The sequence below is a fragment of the Coregonus clupeaformis genome, chromosome 29 (assembly GCF_020615455.1).
Source record: "Coregonus clupeaformis isolate EN_2021a chromosome 29, ASM2061545v1, whole genome shotgun sequence".
NCBI classification, from domain to species: Eukaryota; Metazoa; Chordata; class Actinopteri; order Salmoniformes; family Salmonidae; genus Coregonus; species Coregonus clupeaformis.
This window is the reverse complement of record NC_059220.1, coordinates 27,182,685-27,200,363: the sequence shown is the minus strand read 5'-3', so window position 1 is coordinate 27,200,363 and position 17,679 is coordinate 27,182,685. Positions and strand designations below refer to the sequence as shown.

The following is a 17,679-nucleotide window of genomic DNA, read 5'->3' as shown; positions in this document are numbered from 1 at the left end:
GGTCAAATTCACCCGCATGTAGCCTATAAAATACATCTATAAAATGCATAGACTACTACAGTATTCAGCGTTGCGCTTTTGGCAATTGTTATGGGAAAAAATGCTACCCCTCCCCTCAAGGTTACAGAGAATTAACTCTTATTGTGAAGCTCTCCTGCACTTTGGATATCACTGAATTACATAAATGCCTGGATGCTGGATTGTGTAGCTAAGTGGTTTCCAATCTGTGTTCCGCGGACCCCTGTGGTCCGTGGGGGTATTGCATGTGGTCTGTGAATTATTTTTGATGTTTTATTATATATATTTTTTTAAATAATAACAGTTGGGACTATTAATGGTATTATAAACAATTTTATTTTACTTTTCACCATTAAAATTGTTTATATTAATAAAAATAGCCATTTAATGTGTTACATTCATTTCTAAAATGTACTACATTTGACTGCTTAGATATTTTGTGTAAAACAAAATCTACGAATTCACGAATGGTGGTCCCCGAGCTTTTGATGGAGATTTGGTGTTCCCGGCACCGAACATTTTGGGAACCGCTGGTGTAGCCTACATTTACAGCCATACGCGCAAGAGGAGTATACGTGAACCATATGCCAGGGGAGCAGACCTTTCTCTCCGCAGTAATTCGGTTATTTTTGCGTCTGTTGTGTTTTTACTAAAGTAGGCTACCTACATTTAAGTACATTTTACAGTAGCAAGAAGAATGGGCTGCGCAATATCAGGACTGGCACCGAAAACAGCTGGAGCGACGAAAACGGAGGATGATGTTGCGCATCTCAGCGAGGAGCAGATCCAGATGATTAAAGAGTCGTGGAAAGTTATCCAGGAGGACATTGCGAAAGTTGGAATTATTATGTTCGTCAGGTGAGATGTTTTGATTAATTTTGTTTGTTATTTGTAAGCAAGTTAGACATTTGCTTTATCAGACTGAATATTTTCATAATACACATATCTCTCATAAAAAGGCAAAACTCTTCAATACTATTGCTCTCAACTTGAAATAACAGAGATATATAAATTCCAGACATGATTGAATAAATTACCTAAAACAAAGACAGCTTGACCGCAGGGACTGCATGATACTGTAAGTGACTGATGCTACATTTATCATGATTCATGAAATGACTATAAATTAAAGAATATGCCAACTTAACATTATTCAAACTGTATGTTATTACACAGTAGTTATTTGTCTCTTTTTGTTAATTATAGCTACAATACATATGACTTTGTGGAAACAGTAGGATCAAAATGTAGGATCAACACATTATTATAACTGTTATATTGTATGAGAATTAATCCCCATCATCCTAATAAAATTATTTCACACCTTGTGCTGCCTTATTCAAAAAGCTCTCAAGGCATTTTAGGGAGAGACATTATTTGGTCCACAACAGAGAGGGCTCTCAGGGCTCAATGATTGAATGTGACTGTGACATAGTGCCTAACCTCTGCTCACAAGCAAGCAACTGTAATAGTCCTATTCTTTAACCGCTGCCACATCCTTCTGCCTTGTGGCTTGGAGACTTTCTTGAAGGGTGTTGCCTCCCTCCCTTCCATCATCCAACATCACATCTCAATATTGCATAATAAATATACAGCGCCAGGCCCCTTCCCATCTATTGACAAACAAAGACATTCACAGCAAAGAAAATACATATCAACGAGCACAATGGCCAGCCTTTGAAATGTAATAGCTTGCAGAGTGAGAATAAAACATGAATAGTGGATGCACTATGCATTCCTAGTTTGGTGCTAATGTAGTCAGACATTATGGCTGTTAGTGGAGAGAGAGGGAGAGAGTGAGACCACCAGGCACAGCATAGCAGATGGCTTCAAGCCCAATCAGGGCAATGTGTCTCTGACCTGGAGGAGATCCAGAGAGTTGAAGAGATTGACCTTAGCGTGTTGGCCTGGGACCACTGTGGCCTTCCATGGTTTAGGGCCACCTCAAGGCCCCAAGAAACAAAGGCTGGACTCGGGTAAACAGCATGCACATTAAATTAGACCAGCAGCACTGTGAAGACTCCACCTTTTTGCCCTCCTCTGCTCTGTGTACTTCACTAGACCCAGAGCTTCTCACCAGGGAATGTATTTTCTGTAAGCTGACAGTGGAAATGTAATTGATGGACTGTAGAGATCATGCTGTGTGTGTGCTATGTGGGGAAATGTAAACACTTCAATCAGAGGCGAGCCTTTGAAATGCCTACTGCATATGAGAGAGCTGGAATTAGCATTCCACTTCCACTTAAAACCTCTCAAGTACAGGGAATACACTGTAGATCAAAGTGTCAAACTCTTTAACTGTTGTTTTCTGTAGCTGTGTGTGGGAGAAACAGAGACAAGGGTCATTTCCCCTGTGCTCTCACATCAGTGAGGTGTGGTATGAATTACATTGTGCCTATAAAGTGAGAATGACATTCACAATGAAGAATACGTCCTCTAACAACTTTCCCCGAAATAGGGCTCATCTCGAAATCCACTTATCTTGACATCCGTCTCACCTAGCCACAGAATTCTGATATAATTTATTCAGGTCTGCATTCAGTGCAGCATATCTCCAGAAAATTATGTTTTTTTTCTTTAGCTTTTATTACTTTGCTTCCCTGTTCATTCTCTGTCATTCACTGTTATTCTTGAAAGGTTCTAGTAATTGTGGCATAATTCCATATAATGAATGTGTCAACTGATACGTATCATTTACCAGTTTTATTGTCAGCCAAAATGCATAAAAAAGCATTAATTGTTCATACAAGGAGAACAGTCCCCTGTAGCTCAGTTGGTAGAGCATGGCGCTTGCAACGCCAGGGTTGTGGGTTCGTTTCCCACGGGGGGCCAGTATGAAAAATGTATGCACTCGCTAACTGTAAGTCGCTCTGGATAAGAGCGTCTGCTAAAATAAATAAAAAACATAGCAACCATTCAGAGACCCATTTTGAAATCACCTCACACACCTCTTCTCTGCTCCTATTAATTTATTTCAAGGGCCTTGTGTTTATGACAGTGGCAATGGACTGAGATACAACTGTGAGTGTAAATACGTTTTTTTTCTCTCTCACACACAGAGAGAGGCAGTAAGAGGTGCAAATCAAAGTGTATGTGCAAAGCTCTTATACCCCACTTCATAACATGATGGACCAGAGGGATGAGGGAAAACACAACAAATGGGAGGAGATGATTGGTTGATTACTATGAACATAATTAGCATTATAAAGCCAAGTAATTCATGCATGGTTCCTATAGATCCTACAAAGCTTTAATGGTATGTACCGTAAATGGTGATGTATACATTATGGAACTCACAGCAAAATCGAATCAAATCAATTTTTATTTGTCACATGCACCGAATACAACAGGTGTAGTAGACCTTACAGTGAAAGGCTTACTTACAAGCCCTTAACCAACAATGCAGTTTTAAGAAGAGAAAAAGTGTGAAGAAAGTATTTACTAAATAAACTGAAGTAAAAAATAAAACAAATAGAAAAATAAGAAAATAGAAGAAAATAGAAAAATAACTAATAATTAAAGAGCAACAATAAAATAACAGTAACGAGGCTATATACAGGGGGTACCGGTACAGAGTCAATGTGCGGAGGCACAGGTTAGTCAAGGTAATTAAGGTAATATTTACATGTAGGTAGAGGTAAAGTGACTATCATTTACATTACATTTTAGTCATTTAGCAGACGCTCTTAGCCAGCGCGACTTACAGTTAGTGAGTGCATACATTATTTTTTAATTTTTCATACTGGCCCCCTGTGGGAATCGAACCCACAACCCTGGCGTTGCAAACGCCATGCTCTACCAATTGAGCTACATCCCTGCCGGCCATTCCCTCCCCTACCCTGGACGACGCTGGGCCAATTGTGCGCCGCCCCATGGGTCTCCCGGTCGCGGCCGGCTACGACAGAGCCTGGATTTGAACCAGGATCTCTAGTGGCACAGTCTTAGACCACTGCGCCACTCGGGAGACTATGAATAGATAATAAACAGAGAGTAGCAGCAGCGTAAAAATGCAAATAGTCCGGGTAGCCATTTGGTTAGCTGTTCAGGAGTCTTATGGCTTGGGGGTAGAAGCTGTTAAGAAGCCTTTTGGACCTAAACTTGGCGCTCCGGTATTGCTTGCCATGCGGTAGCAGAGAGAACACTCTATGACTAGGGTGGCTGGAATCTTTTGCAATTTTTAGGGCCTTCCTCTGACACCGCCTGGTATAGAGGTCCTGTATGGCAGGAAGCTTGGCCCCAGTGATGTACTGGGCCGTACACACTACCCTCTGTAGCGCCTTGCGGTCGGAGGCCGAACAGTTGCCATACCAGGCGGTGATTTAACCAGTCAGCATACTCTCAGTGGTGCAGTTATATAACATTTTGAGGATCTGAGGACCCATGCCAAATGTCTCCTGAGGGGGAATAGGCGTTGTCGTGCCCTCTTCACAACTGTCTTGGTGTATTTGGACCATGACAGTTCGTTTCTGATGTGGACACCAAGGAACTTGAAGCTCTTAACCTACTCCACTACAGCCCCGTCGATGAGAATGGGTGCGTAGTCGGCCCTCCTTTTCCTGTAGTCCACAATCATCTATTTTGTCTTGATCATGTTGAGGGAGAGGTTGTTATCCTGGCACCACACTGCCAGGTCTCTGACTTCCTCCCTATAGTCTGTCTCATCGTTGTTGGTGATCAGGCCTACCAAATCAAATCAAATCAAATCAAATTTTATTGGCCACATGCGCCGAATACAACAGGTGCAGACATTACAGTGAAATGCTTACTTACAGCCCTTAACCAACAGTGCATTTATTTTTAATAAAAAAGTAAAATAAAACAACAACTAAAAAGTGTTGAGAAAAAAAGAGCAGAAGTAAAATAAAAGAACAGTAGGGAGGGGGGTACCGGTGCAGAGTCAATGTGCGGGGGGCACCGGCTAGTTGAGGTAGTTGAAGTAATATGTACATGTGGGTAGAGTTAAAGTGACTATGCATAAATAATTGTGAGTGCAAATAATAAGTGCAAATAGTCCGGGTAGCCATGATTAGCTGTTCAGGAGTCTTATGGCTTGGGGGTAGAAGCTGTTGAGAAGTCTTTTGGACCTAGACTTGGCACTCCGGTACCGCTTGCCGTGCGGTAGCAGAGAGAACAGTCTATGACTAGGGTGGCTGGAGTCTTTGACAATTTTGAGGGCCTTCCTCTGACACCGCCTGGTATAGAGGTCCTGGATGGCAGGATGCTTTGCCCCAGTGATCTACCAGGCGGTGATGCAACCAGTCAGGATGCTCTCGATGGTGCAGCTGTAGAATTTTTTGAGGATCTGAGGACCCATGCCAAATCTTTTCAGTCTCCTGAGGGGGAATAGGCTTTGTCGTGCCCTCTTCACGACTGTCTTGGTGTGTTTGGACCATGATAGTTCGTTGGTGATGTGTTGTTACCTACCCTTACCACCTGGGGGCGGCCTGTCAGGAAGTCCAGGATCTTAGCTTAGTGATGAGCTTTGAGGGCATGATGTTGTTGAACGCTGAGCTGTAGTCAATGAATAGCATTCTTACATAGGTGTTCCTTTCATCCAGGTGGGAAAGGGCAGTGTGGAGTGCAATAGAGATTGCGTCACTTATGGATCTGTTGGGGTGGTATGGAAATTGGAGTGGGTCTAGGGTTTCTGGAATAATGGCATTGATGTGAGCTATGACCAGCCTTTCAAAGCACTTCATGGCTACATACGTGAGTGCTACGGGTCGGTAGTCATTTAGGCAGGTTACCTTGGTGTTCTTGGGCACAGGGACTATGGTGGTCTGTTTGAAAATGTATGCACTCACTAACTGTAAGTCGCTCTGGATAAGAGCGTCTGCTAAATGACTAAAATGTAAATGTAAATTGTAAATGTTTGAAACATGTTGGTATTACAGACTCGGTCAGGGACAGGTTGAAAATGTCAGTGAAGACACTTGCCAGTTTTTCAGCGCATGGTCGGAGTACACATCCTGGTCATCCATATGGCCCTGCGGCCTTCTGAATGTTGACCTGTTTAAAGGTCTTACTCACATCGGCTACGGAGAGCGTGATCACACAGTCATCCGGAACAGCTGATGCTCTCATGCATGCTTCAGTGTTACTTGCCTCGAAGCGCGCATAGAAGTAATTTAGCTCATCTGGTAGGCTCGTGTCACTGGGCAGCTCGCGGCTGTGCTTCCTTTTGTAGTCCGTAATAGTTTGCCAGTCCTGCCATATCCGACGAGAATCAGAGCCGGTGTAGTAGGTTTCAGTTTTACTCCTATATTGACGCTTTGCCTGTTTGATGGTTCGTCAGAGGGCATAGCAGGATTTCTTATAAGGGTCCGGGTTAGAGTCCCGCTCCTTGAAAGCGGCAGCTCTACCCTTTAGCTCAGTGCAAATGTTGCCTGTAATCCATGGCTTCTGGATGGGGTATGTACATACGGTCACTGTAGGGACAACGTCATCGATGCACTTATTGATGAAGCCAGTGACTGATGTTGTGTACTCCTCAATGCCATTGGAAGAATCCCGGAACATATTCCAGTCTGTGCTAGCAAAACAGTCCTGTAGCTTAGCATCTGCATCATCTGACCACTTAAGTATTGAGCGAGTCACTGGTACTTCCTGCTTTAGTTTTTGCTTGTAAGCAGGAATCAGGAGGATAGAGTTATAGTCAGATTTGCCAAATGGAGGGCAAGTGAGAGCTTTGTACGCATCTCTGTGTGTTGAGTAAAGGTGGTCTAGAGTTAGAAATGAGGTAAAACGGATTTAAGTTTCCCTGCATTAAAGTCCCCGGCCACTAGGAGTGCCGCCTCTGGATGAGCATTTTCTCGTTTGCTTATGGCCTTATACAGCTCGTTTAGTGCAGTCTTAGTGCCAGCATCGGTTTGTGGTGGTAAATAGACAGCTACGAAAAATATAGATAAATGATGTGGTCTACAGCTTATCATGAGATACTCTACCTCAAGCGAGCAAAACCTCGAGACTTCCTTGATATTAGATTTCGTGCACCAGCTGTTATTGACAAATAGACACAGACCGCCACCCCTTTTCTTACTGGAGGCAGCTGTTCTATCTTGCGATGCACGGAAAACCCAGCCAGCTGTATGTTATACATGTCGTCGTTCAGCCACGACTCGGTGAAACATAAGATATTAACAGTTTTTAAAGTCCCGTTGGTAGGATAGTCTTGATCGGAGCTCATCCAGTTTATTATCCAATGATTGCACGTTGGCTAATAGGACTAATGGTAGAGGCGGGTTACCCACTCGCCATAATTTGCAAATAAATTCATAAGAAATCCTACAATGTGATTTTCTGGATTTTCTTTTCTCAATTTGTCTGTCATAGTTGACGTATACCTATGATGAAAATTACAGGCCTCTCTCATCTTTTTAAGTGGGAGAACTTGCACAATTGGTGGCTGACTAAATACTTTTTTCCCCCACTGTATTTCCCACCATAAAGCATGGAGGAGGAGGTGTTATGGTGTGGGGGTGCTTTGCTGGTGACATTGTCTGTGATTTATTTAGAATTCAAGGTACACTTAACCAGCATGGCTACCACAGCATTCTGCAGCGATACTCCATCCCATCTGGTTTGGGCTTAGTGGGACTGTCATTTGTTTTTCAACAAGACAATGACCCAACACACCTCCAGGCTGTGTAAGGGCTATTTTACCAAGAAGGAGAGTGATAGAGTGCTGCATCAGATGACCTGGCCTCCACAATCCCCCGACCTCAACCAAAGTGAGATGGTTTGGGATGAGTCGGACCACAGAGTGAAGGAAAAGCAGCCAACAAGTGCTCAGCATATGTGGGAACTCCTTGTTAAAAGTAAATCTCTTGTTAAAGGTCCAATGCAGCCATTTGTATCTCAATATAAAAACATTCCTGGGTAACAATTAAGTACCTTACTGTGATTGTTTTCAATTAAGATGGTCAAGAATAAACAAAAATAGCTTCTTAGCAAAGAGCAATTTCTCAAGCAAGAATTTTCTGGGAGTGGGGAGGTGGAAACTGAAAACTAGCTGTCATTGGCAGAGAATTTTGGAACTTTCTTTCTTATTGGTCTATTAACTACTTTACCAGGCAGGCCAAAACTCCAAATCAGGCTGTCTTTTCAAACAGCTCTTACACTAAAAGGACATTATCATCATTTTCCCAATTTGATAGCATTATTCCAACCTCATAGTGTGGAAATATATATAAAACAGGAAAATCACTTTTTTGACTGCACACGTAAAAAATGAATCAGGCCCAAAGTGCATAAAATAAAATAGAAAAATAGTTTAAAAAAACTAAAACAATATATCGAACCATATCATGAAAGCAACAATCAAAGTCTAGGAGGAAGGCCATAATGCTAGGCCAGCCGGTAGAGATGAGTCTTATGGGCTGCTTTAAAAGCCCCAACAGTCTGAACAGTCAGAGATTGTCAGGAAGGGAATTCCATTGGCGTGGTGTGTGGGAGGAAAAGACACACACACACACACACAAAAACACACAGTCTGACATTAATGGGTCTGAAAGGGCAGGGGAACTCTTACAGCCAGGGCCGGATCACCACATCTGGGGACCGAATATTTCCAGTTTTAAAGCTAATTTCCTGCAATTCTACACATTTTGCCATGGATTATGACATCTGAAAGGGCAGGGGAACTCAATACAGGCAGCTATATGAGGAGAAGGAGAAGAGGGTGTACACCCCCTGGTCTTCCAGTCAAAGGTTTGAGTTCATCCACTTGATATCCATTTCTATATTATACATCCTTTTTATACAGTGTAAGATTTCCTACAAACTTTATAATAATTTCATGTTATTGTCCACTTTCCACTCTGTTCTGACAGCATGCCTGTTGCGTTGCCTGTTTACTACCAATGGTAAAAAGTTCACTTTAAATGCAAATGAAAGGCTTGGGTTTGTGTAATATGTTTTTGTGTAAGAATGCCTCAACTTTTTAATATTGGCATTAAATAATTACTGAATGTTTCACTGAGCACTGCTGTCCTGCAGTTTGTGTTAAAATATATCGCGATGGTTACAGGAAAAAAAAAAAGTATGGCACAGCCCCACCGAGAATATTTTTCACCAGCCGCCACTGAGGTTTTGATGCTGTGATTGCAGCCCATAGTAGGTCTAAAGCCAGCAGGAAAGGACTGAGGGTTAGAGAGCAGCCAGGACTGATAACTGCAAGGGGCTCAATGGCACAATCAGATCTCATGGAGATTTCCTTAAAATCACTGCGTGGATGAGATGTGATGAATTTTAATGCCACCTTGAAGATATTTACAAGGATAGAGACAGGCATGTCTTAACTAAAGGACAATATCAACACTTACATTATAAAAAAACTACTAAACCTTATTTACTGTCTTGCTTGAACTCTGTTACGTAGTCAGTGGGAGAATTTGGAGGACGGAGGGATGTTTGTGTGTGGGCATGAATATGTCAGTTTGGTTAAGGCAGGCTTAATGAAGCTGGCTCTTGTAGGCTCATGAATGTATGTTGTCTTGGTAACAGGTTATTTGAGACCCATCCAGAATGCAAGGATGTATTCTTTCTGTTTCGAGACGTGGAGGACCTTGAGATGTTACGGACCAGCCGGGAGCTGAGGTCACATGGCCTACGGTCAGTCGCCACACCACAACACTGTATAACTCTCAAGTTCCATACACTACAGCCAGTGTACCACAGAGGGAGTGGTATTGTTACATATCAAATGTCAAAATCTCACAATGAAACATCACTGATTACATTGAAACAAAATAATTTATGACATACTGTAGAGATTCAGTTTCCAATTTCAAAGATCTGTCAACACTGTTTGTGTCCCTATATGAGATTATCAATATCTGGCAAGCTATTATCAGGTCTGCTGCCAGTGAAGAACACACTGATCCTCCATATGCAGCTCCCAATGGTGTGTTTTCTCCATTCTGTTGTGTCACTGGGGTATGCTGAGCCTCTTAGTTTTTGTCCCCACAAAAGGCCAATAAACCTAATTAAGCCTGAGGACTCAATTTAATCAAAGGTATGAAGGCTGCAGTGGCATTACAGGAGACAGACAGGGATATGTACACTACATGTCCACACGGCCCTTTCACGCTTATACTCCCAGGAAAAGGCCAAGTGCCCCTCAAATCACTTGCACGGACATTAGTGCAAAATGTCCTCACCAGCCCCCAGGCTGAGAGGGAGTACACCCATTTAACCTTTTGTGCATATTTATCTTTCTGCACAAACTCTCCCTAACACGCTCTTTGCCGTAAAAGACAGGCCTATGGGCAACAACGAAACCATGTTCAGTTTCAGGGTTTAATGTTGGAGAACAATTGTTGAAAGAGAGGATAAAAGATTACTAAATTAATTGGATCACATTAAGTGCCTGCTGTATGATCAAATGATGGTGATAGTCCAAGGTGTGCTTGTGGGTCTTAATCACCAGGCCTGTGTTCCTTTCCTCTCAGAGTAATGTCCTTCATTGAGAAAAGTGTGGCCAGACTGGACCAGCTGGAGAGACTAGAGGTTCTTGCTGTGGAGCTGGGGAAGAGCCACTACCGCTACAACGCCCCACCCAAATACTACAGCGTAAGACACACACTGACTATGCATCTTAAGCAAAGTTACAGTTAGCATTTTTTTAAATATTGGATTAGATGTATACTTTCCTATTCTGATGTGATTTATTTCCAGTATGTAGGAGCAGAATTCATCTGTGCTGTTCAACCCATTCTCAAAGAGAGATGGACCCCTGAGCTTGAGGAGGCATGGAAGGTACCGATTTCAATCATTCACGTGCTCTTCCAGGAATTCACCAGTATAAATGTTTAGCAGAATGGGTTGAATTGGTATAATCATGTGTGTAACCAATTATTGTCCAAGAGGTCCCTTGTCTTTCTGCTGTGTCAGAGTTTTCCACATCCAATGACTCATGTCAAGATGGAAATTATCACCAGTGGAAGAGAGAGTTTGACTGACATGAACATTTTAATTTAATTGAACCAGAAATGACCATATTGTGAAACCAGTGGATGGCTCTGTCACATCATGTAACCCTGCTTTACCTAACTAACAAAGTATTATATCACTCTTATTAAATAAAGTTTCAGTGCAATGTAAAACTGCGCTGTATGTGCTACTGTGTATGATGTGAATAATGTTATTTTTTTTTTTATAGTCACTGTGTTTTCTAATTGGTTTTATGGATCACAGGACTCCATAAAAACAATGTCTAATTTTACTGAGTGAACTAGCCTGGCTCCTATAAATAAGATGAAATGAGTGAATGAAGCGCTGCATTTTACCATACATGTTCCAATGAAACTGTCTGTACTGGCCTCTAGTGGATTCATGGAGAACTACCCTTAACTCCAACCTTGTGCTCGCCAAACCGTAAATGAGTTACCTCTGGTTCGTTCAGCCATTCCTATGGGGGAAATGAATGGGGAAGAATGGTGTTTGGGATAAACGCCAAAAATAAGGTCTGATGTTAACGCAGGAGATCTTATATGTTTTGATCTATGAGAAAATATCAGTCAGTTAACATAACCGTTATGAATTATGAAGACTTTATGTGCTTGTTATGAATACATAAATGCTTAAAAATTCACAAAAAGTGACGTTAGCTGATGAAGATGATCTCATAGAACAAAATGTATAAGATCTCCATAAGCCTGTGTACACCACAGACCTTATTTTCGGTGTTTATCCAAAAACCCATTCATTTCCCCATAGGCTTTGACCAAGCCATGGCGGAGTTAGTGCCTACATAAAGACACCATTACTATTGCTCTCTATTCCTTGGGTCAAGTCCTGTGGTCAGGATAAACTCCTGGCCCTACTCATATATGTGGAGTGAGCAGTTTTTCCTGACCAGGAACATTTCTGGCTCTACTTATTTCCTAGTATAATGTGTCTCTGAACTCCCCTAACCCTAACCCTAACCCTAGACTGGTAATACATTGTACTTACAGCTGTAGCGCTAACCATAACCCTAGACTGGTAATACATTAAGACAGGGATCATTAACTAGATTCAGCCACTGGACAATATTTTCTTGAGCAGATGGTCAAGGGGCTGGAACATAATTACAAATAATTTGTAGACTGCAAAGTTTCAAGTTTTTATTGTCACGTGCACAAGTACAGTGAAATGTCTTTCTTGCAACCTCTTTCCCAACAATGCAACTGAACAACAACAAAACATGCTCATTGCAAACCTTCCTTAAATGTGTATACGATCACATACAGTGCCTTCAGAAAGTATTCATACCCCTTGACTTATTTCACATTGTTGTGTTACAGCTTAAATTCAAAATTGATTAAATAAATAAAACATCTCACCCATCTACACACAATATCCCATAATGACAAATTGAAAACATGTTTTTAGAAAATGTATTGAAATTTAAATACAGAAATATATAATTTACTTGTTGAATCAACTTTGGCAACGATTACAGCTGTGAGTCTTTCTGGGTAAGTCTATAAGTGCTTTCCACACCTGGATTGTGCAACATTTGCCCATTATTATTTTCAAAATTCTTCAAGCTCTGTCAAATTGGTTGTTGATCATTGCTAGACAACCATTTTCAGATCTTGCCATAGATTTTCAAGTAGATTTTAGTCAAAACTGTAACTCGGCCACTCAGGAACATTCACTGTATTCTTGGTAAGCAACTCAAGTGTAGATTTGGCCTTGTATTTTAGGTTATTGTCCTGCTGAAAGGTGAATCCATCTCCCAGTGTCTGGTGGAAAGCAGACTGAACCCAGTTTTCCTCTAGGATTTTGCCTGTGCTTAGTTCCATTGTTTATTTTTTATCCTGAAAAACTCCCCAGTCCTTAACGATTACAAGCATACCCATAGCACGATGCAGCCACCACTATGTTTGAAAATATGTAGATTGATACTCAGTAATGTGTTGTATTGGATTTGCCCCAAACATAACACTTTGTATTCAGGCCAAAAAGTGAATTGCTTTGCCACATTTTTTGCAGAATTACTTTAGTGCCTTGTTGCAAACAGGATGCATGTTTGGGAATATTTTATTCTGTACAGGCTTCCTTCTTTTCCCTCTGTCAATTAGGTTAGTATTGTGGAGCAACTACAATGTTGATGATCCATCCTCAGTTTTCTCCTATCAAAGCCACTAAACTCTAACTGTTTTAAAGTTACCATTGCCCTCATGGTGATATCCCTGAGCGGTTTCCTTCCTCTCCAGCAACTGATTTAGGTAGGATGCCTATATCTTTGTAGTGACTGGGTGTATTGATACACCATCCAAAGTGTAATTAATAATTTCACCATGCTTATAAGGATATTGTCTTCTTTTTTATTTTTACCTATCTACCAATAGGTGCCCTTCTTTGCGAGGCATTGGAAAACCTCCCTGGTCTTTGTGGTTGAAATTCAGTGCTCGACTGAGGGACCTTACAGATAATTGTATGTGTGGGGTACAAAGATGAGGTAGTCAATAAAAAATATTTTTAAACACTATTATTGCACACAGAGTGAGTCATTGCAACTTGTGACTTGCTAAGCACATTTTTACTCCTGAACTTGCCATATGAAAGGGATGGAATACTTATTGACTCATGACATTTCAGCTTTTCATTTACATTTACATTTTAGTCATTTAGCAGACGCTCTTATCCAGAGCGACTTACAGGAGCAATTAGGGTTAAGTGCCTTGCTCAAGGGCACATTTACGTCATTTAGCAGACGCTCTTATCCAGAGCGACTTACAAATTGGTGCATTCACCCTATAGCCAGTGGGATAACCACTTTACAATTTTTTAAATATTTTTTTCTTATTATTTTTTGGGGGGGGTAGAAGGATTACTTTATCCTATCCCAGGTATTCCTTAAAGAGGTGGGGTTTCAAATGTCTCCGGAAGGTGGTGAGTGACTCCGCTGTCCTGGCGTCGTGAGGGAGCTTGTTCCACCATTCGGGTGCCAGAGCAGCGAACAGTTTTGACTGGGCTGAGCGGGAACTATGCTTCCGCAGAGGAAGGGGAGCCAGCAGGCCAGAGGTGGATGAACGCAATGCCCTCGTTTGGGTGTAGGGACTGATCAGAGCCTGAAGGTACGGAGGTGCCGTTCCCCTCACTGCTCCATAGGCAAGCACCATGGTCTTGTAACGGATGCGAGCTTCAACTGGGAGCCAGTGGAGTGTGCGGAGGAGGGGGGTGACGTGGGAGAACTTGGGAAGGTTGAACACCAGACGGGCTGCGGCATTCTGGATGAGTTGTAGGGGTTTAATGGCACAGGCAGGGAGCCCAGCCAACAGCGAGTTGCAGTAATCCAGACGGGAGATGACAAGTGCCTGGATTAGGACCTGTGCCGCTTCCTGTGTAAGGCAGGGTCGTACTCTCCGAATGTTGTAGAGCATGAACCTGCAGGATCGGGTCACCGCCTTGATGTTAGCGGAGAACGACAGGGTGTTGTCAAGGGTCACGCCAAGGCTCTTCGCACTCTGGGAGGAGGACACAACGGAGTTGTCAACCGTGATGGCGAGATCATGGAACGGGCAGTCCTTCCCCGGGAGGAAGAGCAGCTCCGTCTTGCCAGGGTTCAGCTTGAGGTGGTGATCCGTCATCCATACTGATATGTCTGCCAGACATTCAGAGATGCGGTTCGCCACCTGGTTATCAGAAGGGGGAAAGGAGAAGATTAGTTGTGTATCGTCAGCGTAGCCGTGATAGGAGAGGCCATGTGAGGATATGACAGAGCCAAGTGACTTGGTGTATAGGGAGAATAGGAGAGGGCCTAGAACTGAGCCCTGGGGGACACCAGTGGTGAGAGCACGTGGTGCGGAGACAGCTTCTCGCCACGCCACTTGGTAGGAGCGACCGGTCAGGTAGGACGCAATCCAGGAGTGAGCCGCGCCGGAGATGCCCAGCTCGGAGAGGGTGGAGAGGAGGATCTGATGGTTCACAGTATCAAAGGCAGCAGACAGGTCTAGAAGGACAAGAGCAGAGGAGAGAGAGTTAGCTTTAGCAGTGCGGAGAGCCTCCGTGACACAGAGAAGAGCAGTCTCAGTTGAATGACCAGTCCTGAAACCTGACTGGTTTGGATCAAGAAGGTCATTCTGAGAGAGATAGCAAGAGAGTTGGCTAAAGACGGCACGCTCAATAGTTTTGGAAAGAAAAGAAAGAAGGGATACTGGTCTGTAGTTGTTGACATCAGTGGGATCGAGTGTTGGTTTTTTGAGAAGGGGTGCAACTCTCGCTCTCTTGAAGACGGAAGGGACATAGCCAGCGGTCAAGGATGAGTTGATCAGCGAGGTGAGGTAGGGGAGAAGGTCACCGGAGATGGTCTGGAGAAGAGAGGAGGGGATGGGGTCAAGCGGGCAGGTTGTTGGGCGGCCTGCAGTCACAAGTCGCAGGATTTTATCTGGAGAGAGAGGGGAGAAAGAAGTCAAAGCATAGGGTAGGGCAGTGTGAGTAGGACCAGCAGTGTCATTAGACTTAACAAACGAGGATCGGATGTCGTCAACCTTCTTTTCAAAGTGGTTGACGAAGTGAAAAAAAAAAAAATACATAATTCCACTTTGACATTATGGGGTATTGTTTGTAGGCCAGTGACAGAACATCTCAGTTTAATCCATTTTAAATTCAGGCTGTAACACAACAAAATGTGGAAAAAGTCAAGGGGTTGTATGACTACTTTCTGAAGGCACTGTACAGTGAGGGAAAAAAAGTATTTGATCCCCTGCTGATTTTGTACATTTGCCCACTGACAAAGAAATGATCAGTCTATAATTTTAATGGTAGGTTTATTTGAACAGTGAGAGACAGAATAACAAAAAAAAAATCCAGAAAAACGCATGTCAAAAATGTTATAAATTTATTTGCATTTTAATTAGGGAAATAAGTATTTGATCCCCTCTCAATCAGAAAGATTTCTGGCTTCCAGGTGTCTTTTATACAGGTAACGAGCTGAGATTAGGAGCACACTCTTGAAGGAAGTGCTCCTAATCTCAGCTTGTTACCTGTATAAAAGACACCTGTCCACAGAAGCAATCAATCAGATTCCAAACTCTCCACCATGGCCAAGACCAAAGAGCTCTCCAAGGATGTCAGGAACAAGATTGTAGACCTACACAAGGCTGGAATGGGCTACAAGACCATCGCCAAGCAGCTTGGTGAGAAGGTGACAACAGTTGGTGTGATTATTCGCAAATGGAAGAAACACAAAATAAATGTCAATCTCCCTCTGCCTTGGGCTCCATGCAAGATCTCACCTCGTGGAGTTGCAATGATCATGAGAACGGTGAGGAATCAGCCCAGAACTACACGGGAGGATCTTGTCAATGATCTCAAGGCAGCTGGGACCATAGTCACCAAGAAAACAATTGGTAACACACTATGCCGTGAAGGACTGAAATCCTGCAGCGCCCGCAAGGTCCCCCTTCTCAAGAAAGCACATATACAGGCCCGTCTGAAGTTCGCCAATGAACATCTGAATGATTCAGAGGAGAACTGGGTGAAAGTGTTGTGGTCAGATGAGACCAAAATCGAGCTCTTTGGCATCAACTCAACTCACCGTGTTTGGAGGAGGAGGAATGCTGCCTATGACCCCAAGAACACCATCCCCACCGTCAAACATAGAGGTGGAAACATTATGCTTTGGGGGTGTTTTTCTGCTAAGGGGACATGACAACTTCACCGACGATGGACGGGGCCATGTACCGTCAAATCTTGGGTGAGAACCTCCTTCCCTCAGTCAGGGTATTGAAAATGGGTCGTGGATTGGTATTCCAGCATGTCAATGACCCAAAACACACGGCCAAGGCAACAAAGGAATGGCTCAAGAAGAGGCACATTAAGGTCCTGGAGTGGCCTAGCCATAGAAAATCTGTGGAGGGAGCTGAAGGTTCGAGGTGCAAAACATCAGCCTCAAAACCTTAATGACTTGGAGAAGATCTGCAAAGAGGAGTGGGACAAAATCCCTCCTGAGATGTGTGCAAACCTGGTGGGCAACTACAAGAAACGTCTGTCCTCTGTGATTGCCAACAACGGTTTTGCCACCAAGTACTAAGTCATGTTTTGCATAGGGGTCAAATACTTATTTCCCTCATTAAAATGCAAATCAATTTATAAAATTTTTGACATGCGTTTTTCTGGATTGCTTTGTTGTTATTCTGTCTCTCACTGTTCAAATAAACCTACCATTAAAATTATAGACTGATCGTGTCTTTGTCAGTGGGCAAACTTATAAAATCAGCAGGGGATCTCTCTATTATGCATGGAATACTTTGGAACAGATTTCCAAAATTAAAATAAGTTGGAGCTGATTTGCTGGTGTTTTAACACTATGTCCAACAATTAAACAAATATTTGATCCCAAATAAAATCACCAGTTGGGGGAACCCTGCATTCAGACACCTTGATTTGAATTCTACATTATTATAGGTATCTTCATAATTCCTTGTGTATTGCGTTTCTGAACCAGACCCTGTTCCTGTACCTGACCAGGCTTATGAAGCAGGGCTACCAGGAGGAGACGAGCAGACATCACCATGTGGCAGCATCCCCCAAGGAGAGGCCAGAGAAGAGGAGCACAGCCTTATAAGAGGCCTGGCTTTGGCTGGCCTCCACCCAGAGACTGTTGAGCATAGCACAGAAATGTGTCACGTGACTTTTAGCTGTGTATATACTGTATTTATCACTTAG

General features: G+C 42.8%; 1 protein-coding gene across 1 annotated transcript; it reads left to right on the top strand.

Annotated features, from left to right (window-relative positions):
• Positions 1-590: 590 nt before the first annotated feature.
• On the top strand, positions 591-17,654 carry LOC121544962 (neuroglobin-1-like). Its single transcript, XM_041855235.2, has 5 exons — positions 591-876; positions 9,523-9,630; positions 10,470-10,590; positions 10,696-10,776; positions 17,459-17,654. The coding sequence occupies exons 1-5, from the start codon at positions 716-718 to the stop codon at positions 17,576-17,578; spliced, it is 591 nt and encodes a 196-aa protein (XP_041711169.1). The 5' UTR covers positions 591-715; the 3' UTR covers positions 17,579-17,654.
• Positions 17,655-17,679: the final 25 nt, after the last annotated feature.